Source organism: Loxodonta africana, chromosome 17 (assembly GCF_030014295.1).
Source record: "Loxodonta africana isolate mLoxAfr1 chromosome 17, mLoxAfr1.hap2, whole genome shotgun sequence".
Taxonomy (NCBI): Eukaryota; Metazoa; Chordata; class Mammalia; order Proboscidea; family Elephantidae; genus Loxodonta; species Loxodonta africana.
In genome coordinates this window covers 60,209,519-60,235,235 of record NC_087358.1, presented here as the reverse complement: position 1 = coordinate 60,235,235, position 25,717 = coordinate 60,209,519, and the positions used below count along the sequence as shown (strand labels likewise).

At 38.2% G+C, this 25,717-nt stretch overlaps 1 protein-coding gene across 4 annotated transcripts in view; it reads left to right on the top strand.

Moving 5' to 3' along the window:
• The window catches only part of VWA8 (von Willebrand factor A domain containing 8), a 473,608-nt gene that overhangs the window by 90,666 nt on the left and 357,225 nt on the right, over positions 1-25,717 (top strand). For all 4 annotated transcript variants that reach the window (XR_010318190.1, XM_003412602.4, XM_064270072.1 and 1 more), the window contains exons 5-9: positions 4,002-4,169; positions 7,491-7,655; positions 8,792-8,841; positions 10,900-11,008; positions 13,427-13,531. Coding sequence is in view for 3 of the 4 variants with exons in the window: in XM_003412602.4 (XP_003412650.2) it covers positions 4,002-4,169; positions 7,491-7,655; positions 8,792-8,841; positions 10,900-11,008; positions 13,427-13,531 (597 nt within the window). In the remaining variant the exon portion in view is untranslated. The remainder of the gene's footprint in view (positions 1-4,001; positions 4,170-7,490; positions 7,656-8,791; positions 8,842-10,899; positions 11,009-13,426; positions 13,532-25,717) is intronic.

Below are 25,717 nucleotides of genomic sequence, written 5' to 3'. Positions count from 1 at the left end.
GTCATGGTTTTCACACTTTGGAAGGCACTGGTCAGTTATTTTGTAGAATGTTGCTGAATTTCATTTTGTCTGATGTATTACATGATTTGATTGCAATTATGCATTTTTTGCAATATTACTGTAAAAGTGATGTGCATGTCTCAGGGCACCTTGTTAGAATGTGTGTGAACTCATTAAATCTCATTGCTAGTGATATTACCTTTGATCACTTGGTTAAGGTGGTATCTGCCAGTTTTCTCCACGGTCACGTTATTATTTTTTGCCTTTGTAGTTAGTAAGTATCTTCTGGGGAGATATTTTGAATCTATACAGATAATCCTGTTTTGCGTCATACTTTCATCCACAAATTTTAGCATCCATTAATGATTCTTGCTTGCAATAATTATTACTGTAGTGTTTGCCAAATGGGGATTTTCTATTTCCATCATTCTTTGATAGTAGAGGTTCTTACCTTGGAGGTCCCACTTGTATACAAGTCCCTGTGCACGTTTTAGTCTTGAAAAAAGATGCAGAACCGATCAGATTTTCAAGAGGCCTGTAGATGGTATTATCTTTTTCCATCCATCACTACTTTCTCTATTTTGTGGTCACAGCAAATCCATTAGAGTAGATCAAAGGAATTCTTTGTGTGGTTGGCTTCTGTTTCTGATCTCTCCTTTTAGCTTATTTTGAGTGCCTCTGAAAAATTCTAGTGCATAATAGGCAAAAGTATATCAGAGGTAAATAAAAGCAGATCTGCAATGTTGTCTTACATTGTCAAGACTGTCTTCATTGGGAAATGACTAAATTTTTCATCTGCATCATTCTAGTTTTATTTCTGAGAACATCTATTTTCATCCCTATGAAGTATATAAGGTGCCCTGGTGGCGCAATGGTTAAGTGCTTGGCTGCTAACTAAAAGGTTGGCAGTTCAAACCCACTCAGTGGCTGTGCTAGAGGAAGTCCTGGAGATCTGGTGCCATAAAAATTACAGCCTAGGAAATCTATGGGGCAGTTCTACTCTGTCACATGAGGTTGCTATGAGTCAGAATTGACTTGACAGCACCTAACAACAACATGATGAAGTATTTAAAAGTCAAATGCAGTATTTAATTTGGCTGGTAACAAAGACTGATAAAATTTTTAGCTCCTTTTTAGTAATCTTGTGACAAGTTATGATTATTTAATTTGATTTTGTTGTTGTTATGAATTATGCTTTCTTGGAGTAAATAGACTCTTGTGAAAGAAAGCTCAATTGAGACCATAGCTGAGACATGAGTTTTTATAAGAAGGCACTTCTGTTTTTAATTTTTAGTGGTTTCTGTTACAGAAACCATTTCTATGGGTTTGTCCTTGGCGCAACTAGCAAAAAATGAGATGAGATTCTTATTTTTTTGTTCTCCAGGAGCTCCTAAGTCAATTCTATCCGTTTTTTTTTTTTTTAAATAAAGCTTCTACAATAGGATGGCCGTTTAGTAGAAGAGAATCAAAATGTATGGATTAATGATAGATTTGAAGGACTATTCATGAATTGATCTTATTTTTAGAATAGGGTGATCATCTTGGGTGTAATGTGGTTTTCACAAAAGTTTATCTTTTTACGATAGCACATAATAAAAAAAAAAAATTTAAAAAACAAACCTGTTGCCATCCAGTCAATTCCGACTCATAGAGACCCTCTGGGGCAGAGTAAAAGTGCTCCATAGAGTTTCCAAGGAACTTCTGGTGGTTTCGAACTGCTGACCGTTTGGTTAGCAGCCATAGTACTAGACTACTACGCAACTGGGGTTTCCTCGATAGCACGTAGACACCTGTAATGACCTAAGCTCTGTGATATAGTGTAAGATTCAATAGTTTATAAGGAGACAATATGCAAGCTCGACTCAGCAGTTCCTTTTTTTTTTCCTTCTGTAATTGGAAAATCAATGCTTTGCTATTCTAGGAATTTCTTGGATGTTTAAGTTTTAAAAATATGCAAATAGCCCTTTTCCCTCTTCAGATGGTCAGATCTTTTTTGTACTAATTACTGTAGGAAAAAAAAAAATTAAGCAAGGGATCAGTATAGGGAAAGACAGAGATTTTCTAACAAAGCAGTGAACGTTATGTTCATGTTTAAGGGGGAGTCACATCCAGTTCATTGTTGGGAAAATCCCACAAGTGAGGCAGCTAATGTCTGGAGATGGGTGTTGGAGAGGTGGGTAGGTGCCATATTGTGATAGGTTTATATGCCAAATTAAAGAACTTGGATTTACTGTTTAGATCACATATGTGCTTGAAAGAAGAATGACATGGTCAGATTGGTGGTGGTCAGATTGGAGGTTGGGTGGAGCTTGAAGGGTAAAAAAGGGTTTATAATTTATAAGTTCAGGTAGCGAGGAGATATGAGAGGTGAGGAGGGCCTAAACTAGAGGGACTGGTAGAAGAGGATGAATTCAGGAAACGTCGTTGTCGTTAGGTGCTGTTGATTCGATTCCAAGTTAAAGGAAACGTTAAGGAGATTAAATCATCAGGATGTGTTGATTAATTAAATGTAGGAGGTGAATCAAGGGCCTGGACATGGGTGAAAAATAGAAAGTGTAAGAGGAAGACTAGGTTTTGGGGAAAATCCGATGTATTCAGTGTTGCGTGGGGTGGGGGAGGGAAACAGTAGGACTGAGGTGCTTATGTGCTCTGGTTGGAGACATCTGTTTGATTGGACTATATGATTCTGAAGCTTGAGGGGAACTCGAGATTGAGGAGTTGATAGCATGAAGGTTGGAACTGGGCTTTTGAATAGAATTACTTGGGAAGACCTTGTAGGGTAAAAAGAGCTGTGGGTATGGATTTAATTCTGAGTATTACCAAAAATAAAGAGTGGGCAGAAGAAGAGAATTTTTTTTCTAAGAGAACGTAGTGCCATGAAGGCCAAAGAAGGAGAATTTTAAGGAGGGAGTGACAGCACAAATTTAGCAGCCCTCATCCTCTGCCTATTGTTGAATACAGCAGGAGAAAAGTCATTGAGGCTTTATTTTTTTAGCAAATTGTCAAGATTTTGACTGACAAGTTTTTTTTTTCTATTTTGTTCAGGACCTGTCAGTTCAAGATAATTTTTTTTTTTCCACACCTTTAGTAATTTTTTTGTATTATAATTTTTCTCTCTCTTATATTTGGGACCTACTTTATTTCCCATTTTTCTCCATTGCTGATTTTCTTAAGCTTTATTTGGAAGACTTATGAAACTATGATTATATTCAGTCTGCTCGAGACCAATGTGAAACCTGAAACTTTCTGTTTTGTATGTATGTATTGTTGTCTGCATGAAACATCATAGTAAACCTGAATTCGTTTTGATGATGATTCTTGTTTATGAACCATTAAGTCTCCAAGCACTTTCACCCAGCTTACTTGATCTTCACAAGAAGTTTGTGGGATAGATAAAATACCCAGTGCCATTGAGTCGATTCCGACTCACAGCGACCTTAGAGGACAGAGTAGAACTGCCCCAGATAGGAGAGATATTATCTTCAGTTTTCTTTTCTAGTTAAGTAATCTGTTTCCTTGTTGAATTATGTTACCCTTTGGTGGCATGGTGGTTAAGTGCTATAGCTGCTGACCAAAAGATCGGCAGTTTGAACCTACCAGGCGCTTCTTGGAAACTCTATGGGGCAGTTCTACTCTGTCCTATGAGTTGGAATCAACTCAACAGCGATGTTTTTTTTTTTTTTTAAATTATTTTTTTATTCAAAGATATTTGCTAGTTTTCTAGCTCACTGGGTATATAATCGAAAATGCTAGTGCTGAAAGGAAACTTAGAGATCATCTGATCCAGTCATTTTAAAAATAAGGAACAGGCCCAAAGAGGTAAAAAATCACTTGCCTAAGATCACATAGGCAAACAAAGCAGAATCAAGATCAGGAAGCCAGCTTTCCTGATTCCTGGTCCCTATAATAAGAACTCCAGGTTTAACTTGCATTATGAGTAGAATCAGTCCGCTCTGCCATCTTTCATATCCTGACTTTGCTGTTGTGTTTCTTGGACATAGTGTGCAGTTCGTGCAGCCACAGAAGGCAGAACTCTCGTTTTGGAAGGTTTGGAAAAGGCGGAGAGGAATGTCCTGCCTGTTTTGAACAACTTGCTGGAAAATAGGGAGATGCAGCTTGAAGATGGGCGCTTCCTGATGTCTGCTGAGCGTTATGACAAGCTTCTCCAAGTAAGAGAAGAAAAATTATGCTGTTTTTGCTGTTGAACTGTGGGTAGCGCCCTTTTGTTGTATAAGATGTCGTTCTATTGGGATGAGGACAAATGAGAAAGTGACCCCTGTCTTTGGCAAATTGCTGGAGTAAAGTCAGTCCTTTGCAGTTTTGCAGATCTGCTGTTTGCAGGTCATGTTAGAAGACCTCCCAGAATTTTACTGTCTTTTTTGGCAGTCTAATACCAGTTCTCCCCCACCCCCCCTTTGTTCTCCTTTCCTTTTTCCCTCCTTTCCTATCTCTTTTTTCCTCCTTTCCCTTCTTTCTGTAACTATTAAAAGCCTAATGACTGCTAGGCAGTGCTGGGCATTGGGGATACAAAGCCGAATAAGTCTAGTTCTTGCCCTCTACTAGAATATCAGTTTCATAGGGGCAGGAGCTTTTCTTACAGGTATTGTCTCAGGGCACTAGAACAGAGCCTGGTAGCTGGTAGGTGGTCAATAACTACTTCTTGAATGAATGAATGAATAAGTACAATAAAATATGATACAAGTATGTATAAAGAGGACAACAATGAGGGAATGTGGGGCTCTTCAAAGACTCTGGAGAAAGGGTTTGTGTAATGACACAAATGAAGACAGTTAACCCTTGTCCATTCAGCTCGAGCTGCACCCCTGCTAGAGCTCCCTCCGGCTTACCCAGCCTTCAGTGACTCATTGCTCCGCTTCTGAATTCTAGAGCTGAGTCTCTCTCACATCTGTACTGTAGAGATACCTATGTGCTAATCTTAGTACCCCAAGTTAGTAGAAAATTTCTCAAGAGCAGGATCTCTGTCTTACCTTTCTTGATCCCCCTCCCAAGGTGCTAATACAAGCTTAGAACACACTAGGCACTCAGTGGTAAATGTTGGCTGCAGAGGGTCTGACTGAAATGATGCTCCATGGCTGGCAGGGTCAGAAGCATCTCTTTCTGGTTCCTGTGGTACACACCTATTTTCTCTGTAACCCGTCTTGCCATCCCTCTTAGCAGTGTTTATTGTTTATGGGAGTTTCTAAATGGTGTTTTTGTTGTACAGTAAAGTAGTTTTCTTTGGGATCTATCTAAAGATTATGTTGTTCTAATATATTTAAAAACCCATTGCCGTCGAGTCATTCCAACTCATAGCAATTCTATGGGACAGAGTAGAACTGGCCGATAGGGTTTCCAAGGAGCAGCTGGTAGATTTGGACTGCTGACCTTTTGGTTAGCAGCCAAGCTCTTGGAGTCCCTGGGTTGTGCAAATAGCTAATGCGCTCAGCTGCTGTCTGAAAGGTTGGAGAATTGAGTCTATCCTTGGAAGAAAAGCCAGGTGGTCTACTTCTGAAAAATCATCCACTGAAAACCCCATGGAACACGGCTCTACTCTGACACACATGGGGTCACCATGAGTTGGAATTTACCTGATGGCAACTGGTAAAAAAAAAATAAAAATTGAAGATTTAATCAATAAGAAGAAGTTAAATTCATTCATCCATATTGTTACAGTTAATTTATTGAAATGAAAGCTATGTTTAACTTCACTTTTAGAGATAAATTATGCAGAACATTTTTGACTGATAACTTAAAGCACAGTAATTACAAAATACTTATTTAGATCTTTGTAATTACAAAATATGTATTCGATTCTAGAGACAAATTTCTCTATTAGTTATTAGCCACCATTTTTAATAGATAATTTAGAAAAAAACTCATGAAATCTTTTGTTTAAGTATGGGAGTTACTTCACAACAAAAAGTTTGACGTATTCTTTATCTTTGCAGCAGAATTCTCTGTGAAGTTATTAAATATATTACTTTTGAAAAGAATTTGGGATATTGGGTCAAAAGGCTTTTAGTGTACCCAATCCAAGCCAAACCCATTGCCATCAAATCGATTCCAACTCATAGTGACCCTATAGGACAGAGTAAAACTGCCCTGTAGAGTTTCCAAGGAGTACCTGGTGGATTCAAGCTACTGACCTTTTGGGTAGCAGCCACAGCACTTAACCACTACACCACCAGGGTTTCCTTTATTACTGTTAAGTGACAAGGATCTACTACATTGTCTTTTCTCAAAGTAAATATCCATATAAAGATGTAAAAATATCAATATTAAAGATGTAATATAAAGATGTAAATGTGATCTCTATAGACTGTCTCATGAAAACCTCAGAGAATATAGGCAGGATTCCTATTACAGAATACCACCACCTCAAGACAATTTTTATAAAAAAGTTTCAGCATCACGATTTAATGGCACTGGGTTTTATTTCTAGCTAGATTCAATGGGCTATGTTTGTATATCTCAAAAATATTAATGGTTTCATAGGGGTAATTGTATAGAGTTTTGTTATTATGGAGAAAGATACAATCAGTTTGTGTAAACTCTTATATTCTTTTGTTTTTATTTTTATTGTGCTTTAAGTAAAAGTTTATAAACCAAGTCAGCATCTCATATAAAAACTTACATACCTTTGCTGTTTACTCCTAGTTGCTCTCCCTCTAATGAGACAGTAAACTCCTTCCCTCAGCTGTTTTCGTGTCCATCCAGCCAGCCTCTGACCCCCTCTGCCCTCTCATCTCTTCTCCAGACAGGAGCTGCCCAAAGAGTCTCATGTATCTACTTGATCCAAGAAGCTTGCTCTTCACCAGTGTCAGTTTCTATCCCATAGTCCAGTCCAATCCCTGTCTGAAGAGTAAGGTTTGGAAATGGTTCCTGTCTTAAACCACTTATATTCTTGTTATCATTTTTGGGTAAGTGGAGAATAGAAATATTCAGCTCACTGAAGATTGTGCTCTTGGTCTCTCAGACAGACTAGACTCAAACCCTTGTTGTTTTCTGGTGAATGTGACAAAATCCTTTGCCTTAGTTTCATAGTGTTAGCCCTATTATTTAAATGTTTGATTTGTGATTTTGCTTATAATTGAGTTCATTCAATTTATAGTGATTTTTAATGAAATCATATAGGCAACAGACATTTGTCTTATGTGCTAGAGGTAGTGGTAGTAAGTCCAATCAAGAACTTGGATCTAGCATGAGACAGTCATGATGTCGTTCCTCTGTGTTACTGACTAGATCTAGTTTCCTTTGTTCCTAGATTGGTCAGCTACTTCTTTCAAACACCAGTCTTCGTATTATGAGCCTCCCCTGGCATCCTGATCCTGATTTCACTTTATTCCCTTCCACAGCAGTTTGGCTTGGAGAGTGTCTTCAAGTACGGTTATATTTAACTTAATAGCAAGGGCCTAAGTTCCTTAGGCTGGCAGCTCTCAGAGTTTAATCTGCATCATTTATACTGTAGGTTTGATGTCTTATTCTTTTAGGATCATACCAAAACAGAGTTGGATGCTTGGAAGATTGTCCGTGTTAGTGAAAATTTCCGAGTGATCGCCTTAGGCTTGCCAGTACCTAGGTACTCTGGAAATCCGTTAGACCCCCCTCTCCGTTCTCGATTTCAAGCCAGAGATATTTATTATCTACCCTTCAAGGTAAGTATGAAGAAGTAGAATTTATTTTTTAAAACAGCTTTTCTATTTATAACAAGAAATTCTTTTGTTTTTTATTATACTTTAGATGAAGGTTTACAGAACAAACTAGCTTTTCATCAAACTGTTAGTACACATACTGTTTTATGACATTGGTTAAAACCCTGTGACATGTCATCACTCTCCCTTCTTGACCTTGGGTTTCCTATTACCAGTTTTCCTGCACCTGGGCTGGGGTGCCCCTTTAGCCTTGTTTTATTTTATGGGTCTGTCTAATCTTTGGCTGAAGGGTGAACCTCAGGAGTGACTTCATTACTTAGCAAAAAAGGTGTCTGGGGGCCATACTTTTGGGGTTTCTCCAGTTTCTGTCAGGACAGTAAGTGTGATCTTTTTTTGTGAGTTAGAATTTTATACTACATTTTTCTCAGTCCCTGTCTAGGACCCTTTATTGTGATCCCTGTCAGAGCAGTCAGTGGTGGTAGACAAACACCATCTAGTTATACTGGACTCAGACTGGTGGAGGCCATGGTAGTTGTGGTCCATTAGTCCTTTGGACTAATCTTTCCCATGTGTCTTTGGTTTTCTTCATTCTTCCTTGCTCCCGAAGGGGCAGGACCAGTGAAGTATCTTAGATGGCCACTCACAGGCTTTTAAGACCCCAGACGCTACTCACCAAAGTAGAATGTAGAACATTTTCTTTATAAACTATGTTATGCCAGTTGAGCTAGATGTTCCCTGAGACCATGGTCCCCACAGCCCCCATCCCAGTAATTCAGTCCCTCAGGAAGTTTGAATGTATCTCTGAAGCTTCAATGACCTTGCCTTATAACCAGAAACTCTTTTATTATAAAAATGTTACTGTGTTTTTAAATGTTCCTCCTTAATAGTTAATGGAAAGAAAAACAGAAATAGAGTGAAGAAACTCTTTGGACACTAGAAGAAAAATTACTGTGGTATTATTAGCCTGCAAGGTTAAAAAAAAAAAAAAAAAAGAAGCTGATTTTTATTTTAGAAAATGACTTGTATCAAGAAATTATTTTGGTATTGCTTAGTGTCTGCTTAGTTAAAAGGTTGAATTGTGTCTTCATACCATCTGTTATGTCCTTGTTAATTGATTTGATATGTTTCTGTTATTTTAGGACCAACTTAAGCTGCTATATTCAGTTGGAGCCAATGTTCCTGCTGAGAAGTAAGTATATCTGCAATGTTTATTGTAAATATCTGGATACTTGCATTGATTTTGTGTTGCCCATTTATTCATTCAACAACTATTCCTTGAATAATTTTTCATTCTTAGGACCTGCGATAAGTCCTGGTGATAGGATTAATAATTTATAAGGGCTTCACAAAGGCATTGGTATTTGAGAGCAGTCCTAAAGAATGAAGATTTTGCCAGCTAGAGAATAGAATTAAGACATTCTAAGAAATTTTTTTAAAGGCATGTGACGTGAGAATGTGTGGCTTGTTCTTGGTGTTGAGAGAGCTGGGAGATGAGGCTAACAGTGTAGATTTTGGCCAGGTTGTGAAAAACTTAAGATATTTTGGCAGATATGGAAAATATACCTTTGTATCTAATGAATTTATGCATTTTTAAATGGAATATCATGATATAGAATCATTGTTTAATAAGATTTTAATAATAGGTATTATCTTTTTAGGTTAATATTTAACAAATTTGTATATTTTAAAACTATTAAATAGACGGGCAAGGGATTGCAAATAGCTAGAGCAATTTTGAAGAAGGGTAAAGTAGGAGGACTCATACTTCCTGATTTCAAAACATACTGTAAAGCTACAGTAATCAAAACAGCCTTGTACTAGTATAACAATTGACATATAGATCAATGGAATAGAACTGAGAGTCCAGAATAAATCTGTGGACTCTCATGGTCAACTTATTTTAGTTAAGGATGCTAAGTCTATTTAGTAGGGAAAGAACAGTCTTTTCAACAAATTGTGCTAGGAAAATTGAATTTCTGTATACAGATGAATAAATCAGGATCCGTGCCTCACACCATACATAAAAACCAATTCAGATGGATCAAGGATCTAAATATGAAAATTAGAACCATAAAATTCTTAGAAGAAAATGTAGGGGCGAGACTGTGGGTTCTAGTTTTTAATGATGAATTATCAGATGTGGCACCAAAAGCATGAGCAAAAAAAAAAAAAAGATAAATGGGGGCTCATAAAAATTAAATACTTTTGTTCATCAAAGGATTTTATCAACAAAGTGAAGATACAACCTGCATATTGGGGGAGAATTTCGAGGAACTGTATATCCAGTAAAGGTATAATATCCAAAATATGTATAAAATGTCTACGACTTTACAACAAAAAGACAAATAACCCATCAAAAAATGGGTAGAGAACTTGAACAGACATTTCATCAAAGAAGATGTTCAGGTGGCCAACAAGCACATGAAAATGTGTTCAACGTCAACCATTAGGGAGATGCATATGAAAACCACAATGAGATACTACCTCACCCCCATTAGATGATTAAATTGAGGTAGCAATGACTAAAAACAAAACAAAACAACAGGTGTTGACAAGATTGTGAAGAAGCTGGAATCCTCATCCGTTGTTGGTGGGAATGTAAAATGGTACAGCTGACAGTTTGACGGTTCCTCAAAAAATTGAACATAGAATTGCCACATGACCAGTAATCTCAATCCTAGGTATATAGCCAGAAGAAGTGAAAGCAAGAACACAAACAGAAACTTATACATCGGTGTTTACTGCAGCACTTTTCACGCTAGCTAAAAGATGGGAACCACCGAAATGTCCATCAGCAGATGAATGAATAAGCAAAATATGGTATATACATACAATGAAATATTACTCAGCCATAAAAAGAAATGAAATCCTGATATATACCACCACATGGATAAACCTAGAAAACATCATGCTGAGTGAAATAACTCAGTCACGAAAGGACAAGTACTGTATGATCTCACTTATATGAAACAAGCAAATATATAGGAATGAAAGATTATTAGTGGTTAGCACGGGTGGGAGGAAGAGGAAGGGGGTACTTTTTGCTTTGCTGGCATTGAGTTTCTGTGAAAGATGGTAGAATAACTTGGAAAAAGATAGTGACAAAGGTTGTACAACATGAAGAATCTAATCAATGTTACTGAATTGTACACGTGAAAATTGTTGAATTGGTGAAGGTTTTGTTGTATATATTTTCACCACACACAAAAAAATTAGAATAAAAACGTAATACCATTTTTCCCCCTAGAGTTTCTCAGCTTTTGTCCTTTGCCACAACTCTCTGTTCCCAAGAATCTTCTACTCTTGGACTTCCAGATTTTCCTTTAGATAGTTTACCAGCTGCAGTTCAAATCCTGGTATGTATGAAATCAAGTAATGACTGGTATACCCAAATGTGGCCAAGAAAATTTGAAAGTGAATCATGGGGGATTAATTATTTCAGTTTGCTTTGTTATATTCCTCTGTAAATAATGCAAGGACTGAGATTCATTTGCTGTGTAGTGCAGTGAACTGTACAGAGACCAAGGACATGTTTTGAGCCCTTGAGAGCTTGCAGACTTGGTATGTAGGGGAGATAGGTATGCAGTCTCAGGTAGAAGTTCCGTAGAGGCAAGAAAGGCTTTATTTAGCCTGACCACATGGAAGTATGCTGCAGTGTAAATTATGCTCAGGGTTTCCCAACCTGAGGCAGGGGAGCTGGGGCTTTCATACGCCAGTACCCATCAGTCATTGATTAATGGTCACCCCAAAAACCAAAATCAAACCTGTTGCCATCAAGTCAATTCTGACTCATAGTGACCCTAAAGGACAGGGTAGAACTGCCTCATAGAGTTTCCAAGGAGTGCCTGGTGGATTCAAACTGCTGACCTTTTGGTTAGCAGCCATAGCAGTTAACCACTATGCCACAGGAGAGATAAATTCCTGGGCAGTTTTTCCTGGCCTGTTAGCAAAATAGGCTCCAGGAGCTCAAGGGCAGTCTTCTAAAAAGGACCTGCAGGATCTGGCTGTTGGAAGGGAAAGATGGGCACACAGAAAGGGTAAAAATGGACCCCAGAGGATTTGGTAAAGTATAGACATTGACCACTACCGTTTCATGAAAGGCGTGACAGTAGAGTCTGGAGGCACGGAAAGGTCTTCTAGGCAGAGGGAACCAACCCATTGCTGTCGAGTCGATTCCAACTCATAGTGACTCTATAGGACAGAGTAGGACTGCCCCATAGGGTTGCCTAGGCTGTAAATCTTTATGGAAGCAGACTGCCACACCTTTCTTCCATGGAACGGCTGGTGGGTTTGAGTCGCTGACCTTTTGGTTAGCAGCTGAGTGCTTTGACTAATGTACCACCAGGGCACCAGCATGTGCAAAGGTGTTAATTATGAAAGGACCTGGTATGTTTGGAGAATGATAAAAAGTATATCCCTGGAGCAAGTGTGTGTGTGTGATAAATAGAGAGGTTAGAACCCTATTGTGAAGTGTTTTGCAATGGCGAATGACGTCTGGATTTTATGCTATGGCAGAAGTGGACCATCAGACATTATTAAGTAGGTGGGTTGTGAGATGACCAGACTTAAACGTTTTAGGAAGACACCTCTGTTGGCAATGAGGAGGGATGGGGAGAGCCTGCATGTATGGGGAGAGGGGGAGCGTATGGGAGGCTATTCCTTCTAATAGTCAGTGAGAGATGCTGCTAAGGAGAGCTTGATCCCAGGCAGTGGGCATACCGGTGGCTTAGGCATAAGCTTATTTTTAAACTGTGTTTTTTTTATTTTCTCCCCTGTGAGTCAGTGAGTCAGGTTTCCCAGGTACTGTTTTAGGCTGCCCTATACATTTAAAAAAAAAAAAAAAAATTTTTTTTTTTTTAATATATCCAGAACATGTTTCTTCTCCCATTTATAAAATCTTCTACTTTTTGTTTTTTTGTTATTGCTGTTTTATTTTATTTTACTCAAAGCTTTTTCTTTGATAATTCTCAAATCTAAAAAAAAAAAAAAAAAGTCGAAAAATAGTAAAATGGACACCAGTGTCTAATCCCTCCACACAGAGTCACCAGTTATTACATACTGCCACATTTGTTCTCTTTCTACCTATATTTTTCTGAACTATTTAAAAGTAAGTGTATTCAGTACCCTTAAATATTTTAGCGTGCATCTTGTAGGAATTAAGAAATCCTTTTATGTAACAAGAATACCAGTATCATATTCCTCAGAATATTGACAGTAATTCCATAATTCCCTAATTTTTCCTTCCAATAGTCTCTTTAAAGTAGGGTGAACAGACTTTAGAGAACAGTTTGATTTGGGGGAGAGATTTGAGGCTAATGAACATGTTGTAACTCTGTAGTTGTAATGGTGAGGCTAGGTGCAATCAGATGAGATTAACTCAGGTTAGGAATAACGGAGGAGAAGGTAATCAGGGATGGGTAGAGTAGGGAAGTGCGTTCAGGTGCAGAGATGTTGAATGGAATAGTCACCTTTAATGGGTCATTAGGGGTTAAAGTCTAGAGATCAAGAGAGATCAGAGGTAGAAACAGAGATGTGGGAGCCATCACCGCATAGACAGTAGCTGGAAAGTGGGAGGGGGTGAGGTTACCCAGGAGAAAGATGTGGAACAGGAAGAGAAAAGAGTGAACATTTGCTTCTGTAGACTTCTGGAAAATTTCAGAAACCTATTGATTATTTTTTTATAAGGCTATTTTAATATCTATGACCATTTTAGATAAATTCTCTTTGATTATTTGAAATGTTCATCATTCCTATATGTTTTTGCTCCTAAATAGGATTCCTTTCCTATGATGTCAATTAAACATGCAATCCAACGGCTTTATCCATATACTATATTATTAGGACATGAAGGGAAGATGGCTGTTGAAGGCGTTTTACAAGTGAGTACCTGAATTCCTTTCCCTTCTTCCCTTTCTTTGTTATCCTTTTGCCATTTTCCCATCTCTTTCCTTTCCTTCCCATGTTCCCATCTCTCCCTTCCCTGTCTTTCCTCCCTTTCTCTCCTCCTCAGGTCCCTTACCTATCTTTCTTCCCTGCCCTTGCCTTTATTTCTCTTTTTTTCTAGGCATGGAGGCATTGGAGTGCCCATGATGAGGAAGCAGCGATTGGGGAGTGAGCATAGAGGTGGCTTGTGTGGTTGGGAGCTTGGTTACGTTGAACACATAAGGAAACAATTGCACAAATAAGTGAATAGATTGATAATAATAATAAGAGGTATGTTTCTCACTGTTGGAAAAGGAATTTATAAACATTCAAAGAGGGAAGGCAAGAAAGAACCCTGAGATGTTGGATTGGAATTGGAGATACTGGTATGAACTCCTGTTTTTTTCAGTAATACATAAGCAGATACATATAGATAGTGTGTGTTTGTACACACACACACACACACACACACACACAAACATTTTCTAGCTCCTAAAAGAGCCTAAAAACAATGACACCCCAGTAGCAGTGATTATACCAAGTACCTGGATGGATATTGTTTTCTAAATACCATGCTCCTCTGAAAGGAATCAGGATTCCTTGGAAGAAGAGTTAATTCGAGGTTTGGGGCAGGGAAATTACAAGATGAGCCTGGGACATCTTTTTGTATCAGAAAGTAAGGAAATGTTCAACAAATGATTTTAACATGTCATAATGACAGAGGAGCCAGCTCGACGTGGCTCCCACTGTCCCAACTCTGGAACAATTTGAGCATCCAAAAAAAAAAAAAAGATAAGAATTGATTATAATACACTGAATAAAATAGGAACCCATGAATAAATACATACATGGGGGAGAAGGAAAAACTCTTCCTTAGTATAGAATGCTACTAATAAATATAAAAGCAATTATAGAAATAGAAAAATCACCATTTGGCAACCATCAGAGTGGTGGTTAATTTAGGTGGAAGTTATCAACGGATATTAAGACTGGGGGGTTTATGAGGAACAGGAAGTTGGTATAATCTCAGGATGTCTTCTATGAAATATACAATTGATTGAAAAACTGAAAAATGGTGTTTTTATAGTAAACGACAACTTGACCAGGTGGTAGGACAAATGAATATCACGTATCTCCTGAGTGCTGCACAGAGAAAAGCTCTGCCTCATATCAAGAGAATTTCTGCTCAGAATTCATGGTGTGAGAGTGGCTATAAGGAAATAGTACATGGGCCTACATTGAGGGACATTGTACAGAGTGAAAGGCCTTCATTCTTTAAAACTGTCAAGGCCATGAAAGATAAGGGAAAACTGAAGAATTGTCCTAGGTTGAAGAAGACTGAAGAGATATAATAGCTAAATGCACCGTAAGTTCCTGGGTTGGATTCTGGACCAGACAGGAAAAAGTGATATTGTTGGCACAGTTGGCAAAACTTGAATAGAACCTGCGGTTTATCCAGTAGAATTATATCAATGTCGATTTCCTGGTTTGGAGACTTACTGAACGAGAGGGAAAGCATCAAAAGAAAATGGCAGAAATGCACAGAGTCACTGTACTAAAAAGAATTGGTTGACATTCTGCCATTTCAGGATGTAGCATATGATCAGGAGCCGATAGTACTGAAGGAAGAGGTCCAAGCTGCATTGAAGGAATTGGGGAAAAACAAGGATCCAGGAACTGACGGAATACCGATTGAGATGTTTCAGTATATGGACACAGCGCTGGAACTGCTCATGCATCTATGCCAAGAAGTTTGGAAGACAGCTACCTGGCCAACCAACTGAAAGAGATCCATATTTAAGCCTATTCCAAAGAAAGGTGATCCAATGAAATGCAGAAGTTATTGAACAAGAGCATTAATAGCACAAGCAAAATTTTGCTGAAGATCATTCAAAAGGGGCTGCAACAGTATATCGACAGGGAACTGCCAGAAGTTCAAGCTGGATTCAGAAGGGGATGTGGAACCAGGGATGTCATTGCTGATGTCAGATGAATCGTGCCTGAAAGCAGAGAATACTAGAAAGATGTTTACTTGTGTTTTATTGGCTATGCAAAGGCATTCAACTGTGGGGATTATAACAAATTATGGATAATATTGCAAAGAATGGGAGTTCCAGAACACTTAATTGTGCTCATGAGGAACCTGTACATAGATCAAGAGGCAGTCGTTTGAACAGAACAAGGGGAGATACCACGTGGTTTAAAGTCAGAAAAGGTGTGGGTCAGGGTTGTATCCTTTCAGCGTACATATTCAGTCTGTATGCTGAGCAAATAATCTGAGAAGCTGGACTATATGAAGAAAACATGACACCTGGATTGATGGAAGACTCATTAATAACCTGTGCTATGCAGATGACACAACCTTGCTTGCTGACAGTGAAGAAGACTTGATGAAGATCAAAGACTACAGCTTTCACTATGGATTATACCTCAACACAAATAAAACAAAAATCCTCATACAACTGGACCAATAAGCAACATCATGATAAGTGGAGAAAATGCTGAAGTTTTCAAGGATTTCATTTTACGTGAATCCACAATCAACATCCATGGAAGCAGCAGTCAAGAAATCAAACAACATATTGCACTGGGCAGATCTGCTGCATAAGACCTCTTTAAAGTGTTGAAAAGTAAGGATCTCATTTTGGGAACTAAGGTGTGCCTGACCCAAGCCATGGTGTTTTCAATTATCTCATATGCATGTGAAAACTGGACAATGAATAAGGAAGACCAAACAAGAACTGATGCAATTAAATTATGGTATTGGTGAAGAATATTGAATACCATGGACTGCCAGAAGAAGGAACAAGTCTGTCTTGGAAGCGATATGGCCAGAGTGCTCCTTGGAAGTGAGGATAGCGAGACTTCATCTCACATACTTTGGACAAGTTATCTGGAGGGACTTGTCCCTGGAGAAGGGCTTTGTGGTTGGTAAAGCAGAGGGTCATCAAAAAAGAGGAAGACCCTCGATGAGATGGATTGACACAGTAGCTGCAACAATGGATTCAAAAATAGCAAGGATTGTGAGAATGGCACAGGACTAGGCAGTGTTTTGTTGTGTTGTACATAGGGTTGCTAATGAGGCGGAATTGACTTGATAGCACCTAACAACAACAACACGTTGGCCAAAATGCTTGTTTTGGGGAAATACATATTGGTATGGTTAGAGATGATGGGACATCATATGTTCAGCTTGCTCTGAAATATTTCAGAAAAAAGACTAATGACTTTGTGTGTGTGTGTGTGTGTGTGTGTGAGAGAGAGAGAGAGAGAATGGGTAAGAGGAAAGGAACAAATGTGGTAAAATGTTAACAATTGGGAAATCTGTGTGAAGGTGAAATAGTTGTTCTTTGTACTACTGTCTTGCAACTTTCCTGTAAGTTTGAAGTTATTTCATATTAAACTTTTTAAAAAGTGAATATTCATTTTAACACTAAATTGAATTTTATCTACCTGTAACTTAAATTATTACTTGAAAAGCAAGCATTTTATGTAAAGCTGAAAAATGTTATAGTGATACCATTTAAACTAATGAATTTTTACCAGGAGTGGTTTATAATACATGGGGCATAGTTTTTAAATACATATGGGATAATGTCCTCATTACATAATTAACCTTTGTGTTTTCTAAGGTGCCAGTCACATACACTGTATCTTATAACTGTTTATTTAAAAGTGCTGACCCTTAGTGAGGTTTATTGACTCATTCAAATTAATTCCTTTTTAATGAAAGGAATTTTTTTTTTTCTTGTAGTTTTGCCTTTGGCTCAAAGTACAGATTTATTTCTAAGTACTAGGTAGAATGTGAACACTAAGGTATCTTCATTTTCTGGAGGCCAGGATTTTATAGCCTTAAGCATATGGAATGGCATTTCTTTCTCCCTTACCTTAAAATCTACACAGAATCTTTGGGAGTACAGAAATACCCTCTTTATAGCTAATAATAATGAGAAGAACTCAGAAGAATAGAACATTAGATTCTAGTTACTTCAGTGAGATTTTTTGCAGACAGCTAGCCAAAGAACCCAAAGAAACAATATTTTCATTGATTGGTGATGTTAATAGTAATTATAGCTCTTCCTCATATATGCTGAGAAGTGTAGTCAGGGACAGAAAAGCAGAAGCAAGGGGGAAACAATGGTCAAGAAAGAGGTGAAAGAAAGTAGAAGAAACAGCATAGAATAGAAGCAGGGCTGGGGCCAGTGAATAGCACGTGTGTGTGTGTGTGCGTGCGTGTCTGTGTGTGTAAGAGAGAAAGAGAAGGATAGAGGGAAGAAATGGGGGATAGAAGGGAGGGAACGCGGAAGGATGTTAAGGGGGTAGTGAAGAACCATTTGAAATGGGGAATGGAGAAATCGGTTCATAGGCCCAAGAAGTGAGGAAACTACCATCTTCTGATTATACAGTTCACTTTAAGTTTTATTCTAGGTACTGCAAAAAGTAGAACTAGAACTCATTTTAATTTAATCAACATCTGAGCTAAATTGCAACTGAAGTAGAGCACCTAGTGTTGAAGATAACAGGCTGTGATTCCAGGTGAGCTCCCTCAGTGCCCCACAGACATCCTGGAACAAGGGCAGATACCGAGGGAGGAAGAAACTGTCACAAACATCTGTGATAAAATGAAGCTATGTCAAGTTTTTATGACATAACTGAGAGAAGATATTCATTGTCTGCATAAGCCAGTTACAAACAAAGGTCTTTATTTTTCTGAAGAAAACCACTTTGATCGATGTGTTTCAGGTCTCTAATTTCAAAATTAGTTACACGAATTATATGAGGTTAGAGAACACCTTTAAAATGTTTAATTTTCTAAAGAAGGTAGCTGGTATTGCTTGATTTTGTTTGACTTATTTTGACTTAATAATGAAAGAAAACATAGGAAAATGACTGAGGGTCCATGTAACAAATATAAATTATTTTAAATTTGATTTTAAAGTAGAATTTATTTAAAAAGAAAAAAAGGAAAAACGAAGGATTGGTATTAAGGGAAGAAAAAGGGTCGTTGTCTTCTCTTGCCTTAATTATGTGAAGGGCTAGTTAATGCAGAATGCTTGCTCTTTTCCAACTCCTTAGTAGATAGTCAGATGGGGGGTTGAGTCTATTTGACTAAGTTTAATAAAGAACTTTCGTATTGTAAGAACTTTGTACACTGATACATACAACCAGATTTGATTGTTAAATCTCTCCTTTAAGAATGGAAAAGTCTACTGATTGGTATAAATCTTTATTGACTGTTCTGGGACAGACTATTACTCAGAGTTTCTAAAATTTCCTCAAAGTATTATTTCAAACTACTGTTCGTAGATGAATAAAATATTCCTTATCTCCAAATAATCCTGAACTAGGAAAGGCAAAAATTAGTATTGCTGATTTTGCAAAAAATGTGGAATTAAAGAATAGAAATATCTATTTAGTATAAGGAAATCCTGGTGGCTAGTGGTTAAGAGCTATGGCTGCTAACCAAAAGGTCGGCAGTTTGAATCTACCAGGTGCCCCTTGGAAACTTCATGGGGCAGTGCTGCTCTGTCCTGTTGGGTTGCTATGAGTAAGAATCGACTTGATGGCAGTGGGTTGGGTTTTGGTTTGATTTAGTATGACAGCAAATCATGAACGTATATATGTACATACAATAATTTTTCCTTGATAAACAATACCTATTGTTTTCTGACCCACATTGTCATGGAAATTACTGAATAGTTACATATGAGCTATGTATCTATTTGAGTTGCTGTGTAATCACTTAATTAAACTATTTTTAAGGAAAAATTATTACTTGAGGAGAATGCAGTTAGCTAAAATTCAAAAACCTTTTTCCTAACAAGCTATAAAAATAACTGAAATGACTTTATCCAAACAGTGCTCATTATGATGTTCTGTAGTTATAAGTTCATTTCTGGCTTTTAGTTAAGAGTATCTTAAAGAAAATACTCAGTTCTAAATTTGGTATACTTTGGTATGCTTTGTCACAATAGAGTAACAAATACATCTAGACTTCTAGTACCATGGAGCCCTGGTGGTGTAGTGGTTAAGAGCTCAGCTGCTAACCAAAAGGTTGGCAGTTCACATCTACCAGCTACTCTTTGGAAACCCTATGGGGCAGTTTTACTTTGTCCTGTAGGGTCGCTATGAATTGGAATTGACTTGACGACAATGAGTTTCAGATTTTTCTAGTACCGTATTTTGGTTTCACTTCTCCTTAGGTAGGACTCCATTATAACAATGGCTAAGTTAATAAATTCCCTTGGGGATTTAGAAAGAATTGTGTCTCTACTTATCCATTGATAAACTTGGAAGGATCTTGTGTTAGTGTTTTCATTTCAATTCAACAAGCATTAATTGAGCATTCAATATTTGGTACATGATTATATGAATGCAGTAATCTGGGCATACAGAACTGAATACAATCTGTTCTCTGCTCTTGAAGAACTTAAAGTCTGGTTGTACATCAGACATGCAAATAATTATCTATTTCGGTGTAATGATTTTATAGCAGTATAGCATAATGAATGGGAGCCCTGGTGACACAGTGGTTAAGCGTTTGGCTGCTAGCTGGAAATTCAGTGATTCAAACCCACCAGCCACTCTGCTGGAGAAAGATGTGGCAGTCTGTTTCCATAAAGATTACAGCCTTGGAAACCATATGGGGCAATTCTACTCTGTCCTGTAACAATACTGTGAGTCAGAATTGACTTGGTGGCAATGTTTTTTTTGTCTGTTTGCTTGTTTTATATCATAATGATGAATAACTCTGGTGAAAACCCATAAAGACCAAGAGTAGAGTAGGCAGTGAAAATAGGGATTGAATGGACATAAGAAATGTTTCAGAGACGGAATAATAGGCCTTATTAATGGAGAAAATATGGGTAGGATAGGTGGCTGTGAGAGAAAACACGAAGTCCAGAATGTTCATGAATCATACTGTGGACAACTGAGATGGCCATTAATTAATATGAAAACATGGAGAAGAGGAGCACATTTGGGGTGGGAACTCAATAATTCAATACAGTGTTGGTGAGCTGGTTTGTTGCACATCAGACATGCAGGCATGTGGTCCTTTTGAATCTCAGGTTCCCCGGTGGGTTTGTCTAGCAGACTTGCAAATACCGATTTGAATCTGAGACAGCTCTAGGGGCTCCACAGCAGGGTTTTGGGGTATCCCCTGTGTTGTCCTACATGAATGTGCCATATTGCCTCCACCCGAGCTATTTTGATATTAAAGCTAAATACTTGGGAATCATTAATGCCTAGCTGTTAGTTGAATTCATGGGGATGGAGGAGAGACCCTAAACCCACTGCCGTCGAGTCCATTCTGACTCATAGCGACCCTATAGGACAGAGTAGTACTGCCTCATAGAGTTTCCAAGGAGCACCTGGCAGATTCGAACTGCCAACCTTTTGGTTAGCAGCCGTAGCACTTAACCACTACGCCACCAGGGTTTCCGAGAGACCCTGATGGGAGCATATATAGTTACAAGAAAAACTGAAGACTGAGTCCTGAAAGCACTAGCATTTTAAGGAATGGACAAGTTGGGAAGGAACCTTCAAATTAGACAGATGGAAGGAGAACAGCAGAGAGTGTTATCAGTGGAGCATTGGCAGAGACAGTTTCAAGAAGAAAGTAATTGCAATAGTTTCAGATGCTGCAGAGAGGTCTTGTTGAATGAAGACTTTATTCAGTCAAAAAAGATTATCCATTCCATCCATCGATACTTCCATCCATTCACCTAGCCAGACACTATTGTGCTGAAGATACAGCAGTAAGCAAAGTGGACTAAAGCCTCTACCTTTATTTTTTTCGTGAAGGACAACAGTCAACCAATCAATCAATCAATGAAGTAAGGAAGTAAATAAATACTTATGTATGATGGTTAAGGTTGTGTGTCAATTTGGCTGTGCCATGATCCTCTGTGTTTTGGCAATTATGATGTAGTTTGGCAGCTAAGTAATGATGTCATCAATTCCATGATGCGATCTGCTAAGAACAGCCAGTCAGTTGAAAGGGAGTTTCCTTGGGGGTGTGGCCTGCCTACAGCATATAAATGGATGTTCCAACAAGGCTCTCACTCTGGATCCTGCATCCAGCTTGTCATCATCTGACCTCCAGTTCTTGGGACTTGGGACTTCTCAGCCTCTGCAACTGTGTGAGCCATTTCCTTGAGATAAATCTCTGTGTGTGTGTGTGTATAAAAAAACCAAACCCAGTGGCATCGAGTCAATTCAGATTCATAGCGACCCTATAGGACAGAGTAGAACTGCCCCATAGAGTTTCCAAGGAGCGCCTGACTGATTTGAACTGCTAACCCTTTGGTTAGCAGCCATAGCATTTAACCACTGTGCCACCAGGGTTTCCCTCGGTGTGTTTTTTTTTTTTTTTATGTGTAATATATATATTTCACTGGTTTTGCTTTTCTAGAAAACCCAGCCTAAGAAGGTAAGGCATATAGTATGTCAACTGAGACAAATTGAAAAAAAGATGCCCTCACTGAGAAGATGACATTTGAATAAAGATCTGAAGGAGGAAGAGTGAGTCCTGGGGAGGAAAACATTTCAGGCTGAGAGAATAAGAGTTCTGAGGCAGGAGCATGACTGGCAACAGCAAAAGACTGTGTAATGGGGACAGAATGAGTGAAGGAGAGATTAGTAGATGAGATAAAAAGATAAAGGAGGTCAGATGGTAGAGGGCTGTGTAGGCCATTGGGAGAACTTCTTTCAGTGAGATGGAAAGCTATGAGAAGGGTTTGAACAGAGAAGTGGCTTCTGTAGCTGAACAATTTAACAGGCTCACTCTGCCTGCTGAGTAGACAATAGATGGTGGAGGGAAAGGATGAAAACAGGGAAAAACCAATTAGGAGATTGTTGTTGTATTCTGATTGAGAGCTGGCTTTGACCACCTGTAAGGGTGATAAGATTTCGTTATATTTTGAAGTTAGATTCAGTAGAATTTGCTGAAGAATTGAATGTAGGGTATGAGACAAAGAGAAGAGTCAAGCTATTTGGACTGAGCACCTGAAATGATGAAGATGGAGATAGAAGATATGGGGAGGAGGGGAGAGAAAGACTGAATGTTGGACATGTTTAGTATGAGATGCCTACCAGCTGTCCAGGTGGAAGTGTTGAGGTGGTGGTTGCAAATACAATTCAGGAGTCCAGGAGAGAGATTTGATCTGGAGAGAGAAAATTGAGAGACAAGACATACAGATTTTTTAAAATAATTTTTTGTTGCTGTTGAGAATATACACAGCAGAACATACACGAACAATTTCTACATGTACAATTCACTGACATTGATGATGTTCTTTGAGCTGTGCAACCATTCTCATCCTCCTATTTTGAGTCATTCCTCCCCCATTAACATACACTGCCCCCTACCATTCCTGTCTAATTTTTCAAGTTGCTGTTGTCAGTTTGATCCCATATAGATAATTCTTGAAAGAGCACGATGCTAAAGGCAGATATTCTTTACCAGTTAAGGTAAACTATTGTTTGGTTTTGAAAAGACTTCAGGGTATATTTTTGGTTTGAGATGTAAAGATTATCTCAGGACAGTAGTTTCAGGGATTCATCCAGCCTCCATGGCTCCTGAAAATTTGGATAACATGAGAATTTGAAATTCTGTCTGCATTTCCCCCCTTTTGATCAGGATTCTTCTATGGACTCTTTGATCAAACCGTTCAGTAATGGTAGCCAGGCACTATTGAGTTCTGGTCTCATCGAAAAGGAGGCAGTTTTTTGTGGAGTCAATTAGCCACACTTTCCATTTCCTCTCCCTATTCCTGACTGTCCTTCTTCCTCTGTTCTTTGGGCAGATAGAGATCAGTTGTTATACCTTGAATGGCCACTTGCAAGCTTTTAAGACCCTAGGCACCTATGCAGTGAACTACGAGGTAGAACAGAAGCACCGAACATGATATTAGGCCAGTTAACTGGGATATCCCATGAAACTGTGACCCTAACATCCAAAGCAAAGAACCAAATCTCACAAAGTGTTTGGCTGTACATAAGCAGCCTCAGCAGCTACTCTCTTTTTTTCCTTTGTTGTAAATGTATCTATCATACAACTTTTGCAAATTCAACTTTTTACAGGTGTCTAACTTATTGACATCAGTTACATTAAGCAGCTGTGCAAATATAGATGGTTTTTAAAGTCATGGAACTAGAGGAAATTATTTAAAAAGCAAACATAGGTAGAAAATGGAAAAACTTTACTCCTGAACTACCTTAATGTATATTGTCCAGGAAAATGAAGAAGAACCTATAAAAGAAACTGAGAAGGGGACAGTGAAATAGGAGGAAAACGAATTAATTTGGCAAATAGGTTATTCTTGGTAGACTTACCAAGAGCAGTGCTAGTAGAGTGGTAGAAATGTAAGTAAAAGATCAGTGGGCTAAACAGTAAATAGAAGATGAGGAAGCTGAAGCTGTGATTGTATACTACTTGTAAAGTAGGTTTTGTGGTGAACAGAAGCAAAAAGATAGTGTACTGCTCAAAAATGATGTAGAATCAAGAAATGGCTTTTTGTTTTGTTTGCTTATTCTTTTGTAATAGGGAACCCAAACATCTTTATAGGCAGAGGGGACAAAATCTGTTGAATACATGGAAAATATATATGGAAATATGGGCTGGGGGAGGTGGGAAAGAATTTCCAGAGCACCATTGTGTCTTGGTTTGGAATGATGGAAAAACATGTTTTTTACCCAGCACTTGGAATGATGGAGTTGCTGTAAAGTGAGGTGGTGAAGGTGGGTTTCTAATGGCTTTCTGTCTGCTCATACTTAACACAAAAGGATTTCTGCTGAAACAGTGGGAAAATGAAGTAAGGGTTGATGAATGTATAGATAATTTTGAGAATGAAGGAAAAGGAAACCTTTATTGACCACTGACTTTGTGCCATGTGTGATTCTCAGTTCTGGAGAACCAGACAGATACATTTGGATATTGCCCTAATGGGACTTATATTCTAGTAGGGAGTGGAGGAGTTTATACCTAAAGGCTATATTGTAGGCAGGGGAGGTAGCTAGATTGCCTGCAGAGAGTGGGATGGACCGGCTCAGATTGACTCCTAAAGAGAGACATAATGGTTTGTCTGAGTCGCTGAGGTGCTTTGGGGAAAGAGCCCAGCATACTGGGGCCACATATTTGTTCAGTAGCCAGTCAACATGGCATGGAGAATTTCTCTTTTAGTGCTTGACGGCCTAAAGGTATGAAAAAAATGTATAGCTTGGTGGGACAGGATTGGGAATTATGAAGGTCACTGTGGAGGCCTTTGGAGCACGGGTGGCACAGTGGTTAACCGTTTGGCTGCTAACCAAAAGGTTGACAGTTTGAAGCCACCAGCTTTTCCTTGGGAAACGTATGTGGCTGTTCCAGTCTGTCTTATAGGGTTGCTATGAGTTGGAATTGAGTCAACGGCAGTGGGGTTTTTTTGTTTGTTTTATGGAGGCCTTACAGATCATTTATTTTTATTTAATTATAATTCACAGTTCAAATAATGTAAGTGAATCAAAGATTCTGTCTGTGCTGTTTGCTTAATTGTAGTTCAAGAATTCATAGAAAACACTCATTAATGAAAAAAATAATGGTAAGGTAAATAACTCTGATTTTCTACTTCATGATGTCATGTAGTCTAAAAGATTTAAATGTGTATTTTAGTCCTGAATTGCCTTTATGATGATCGGTCCTCTAAATTTCCTATGCCAGCAAATGGTAATTCATATTGCAACTTGAGTTCTTTTACTGTCTTAGCACATTCTAACTTACTATTTTTATTCTACTGAAATATTTTAGCTTTGAATTATTTATAAGGACATAACTAATATGGCAAGTGGTTCAGGGCATTAGTGTTCATTTCCGGAATACGAGTGCTCTGCATCAATCTCATATCAAGTTATACTAACATTACTATTGTTGGGATAAAAATTATACCTTCAAGTTCATATATTTATTTTGCTAGAATTTAACGGCTCTAATTTTTTTTTTTTTAATTATATGGCTAAGACCTTACTTCTCTATTGAAAAAAAAATTTTTTTTTTAAGCTCCCTTAAAATACAGTATAGCATTTTTTTTCCCATGAAATTAAGGTATCAGTAATTAATGGTCTATAGGGAATGTGCATACATGAATTGTATAAAGTGTAAAACT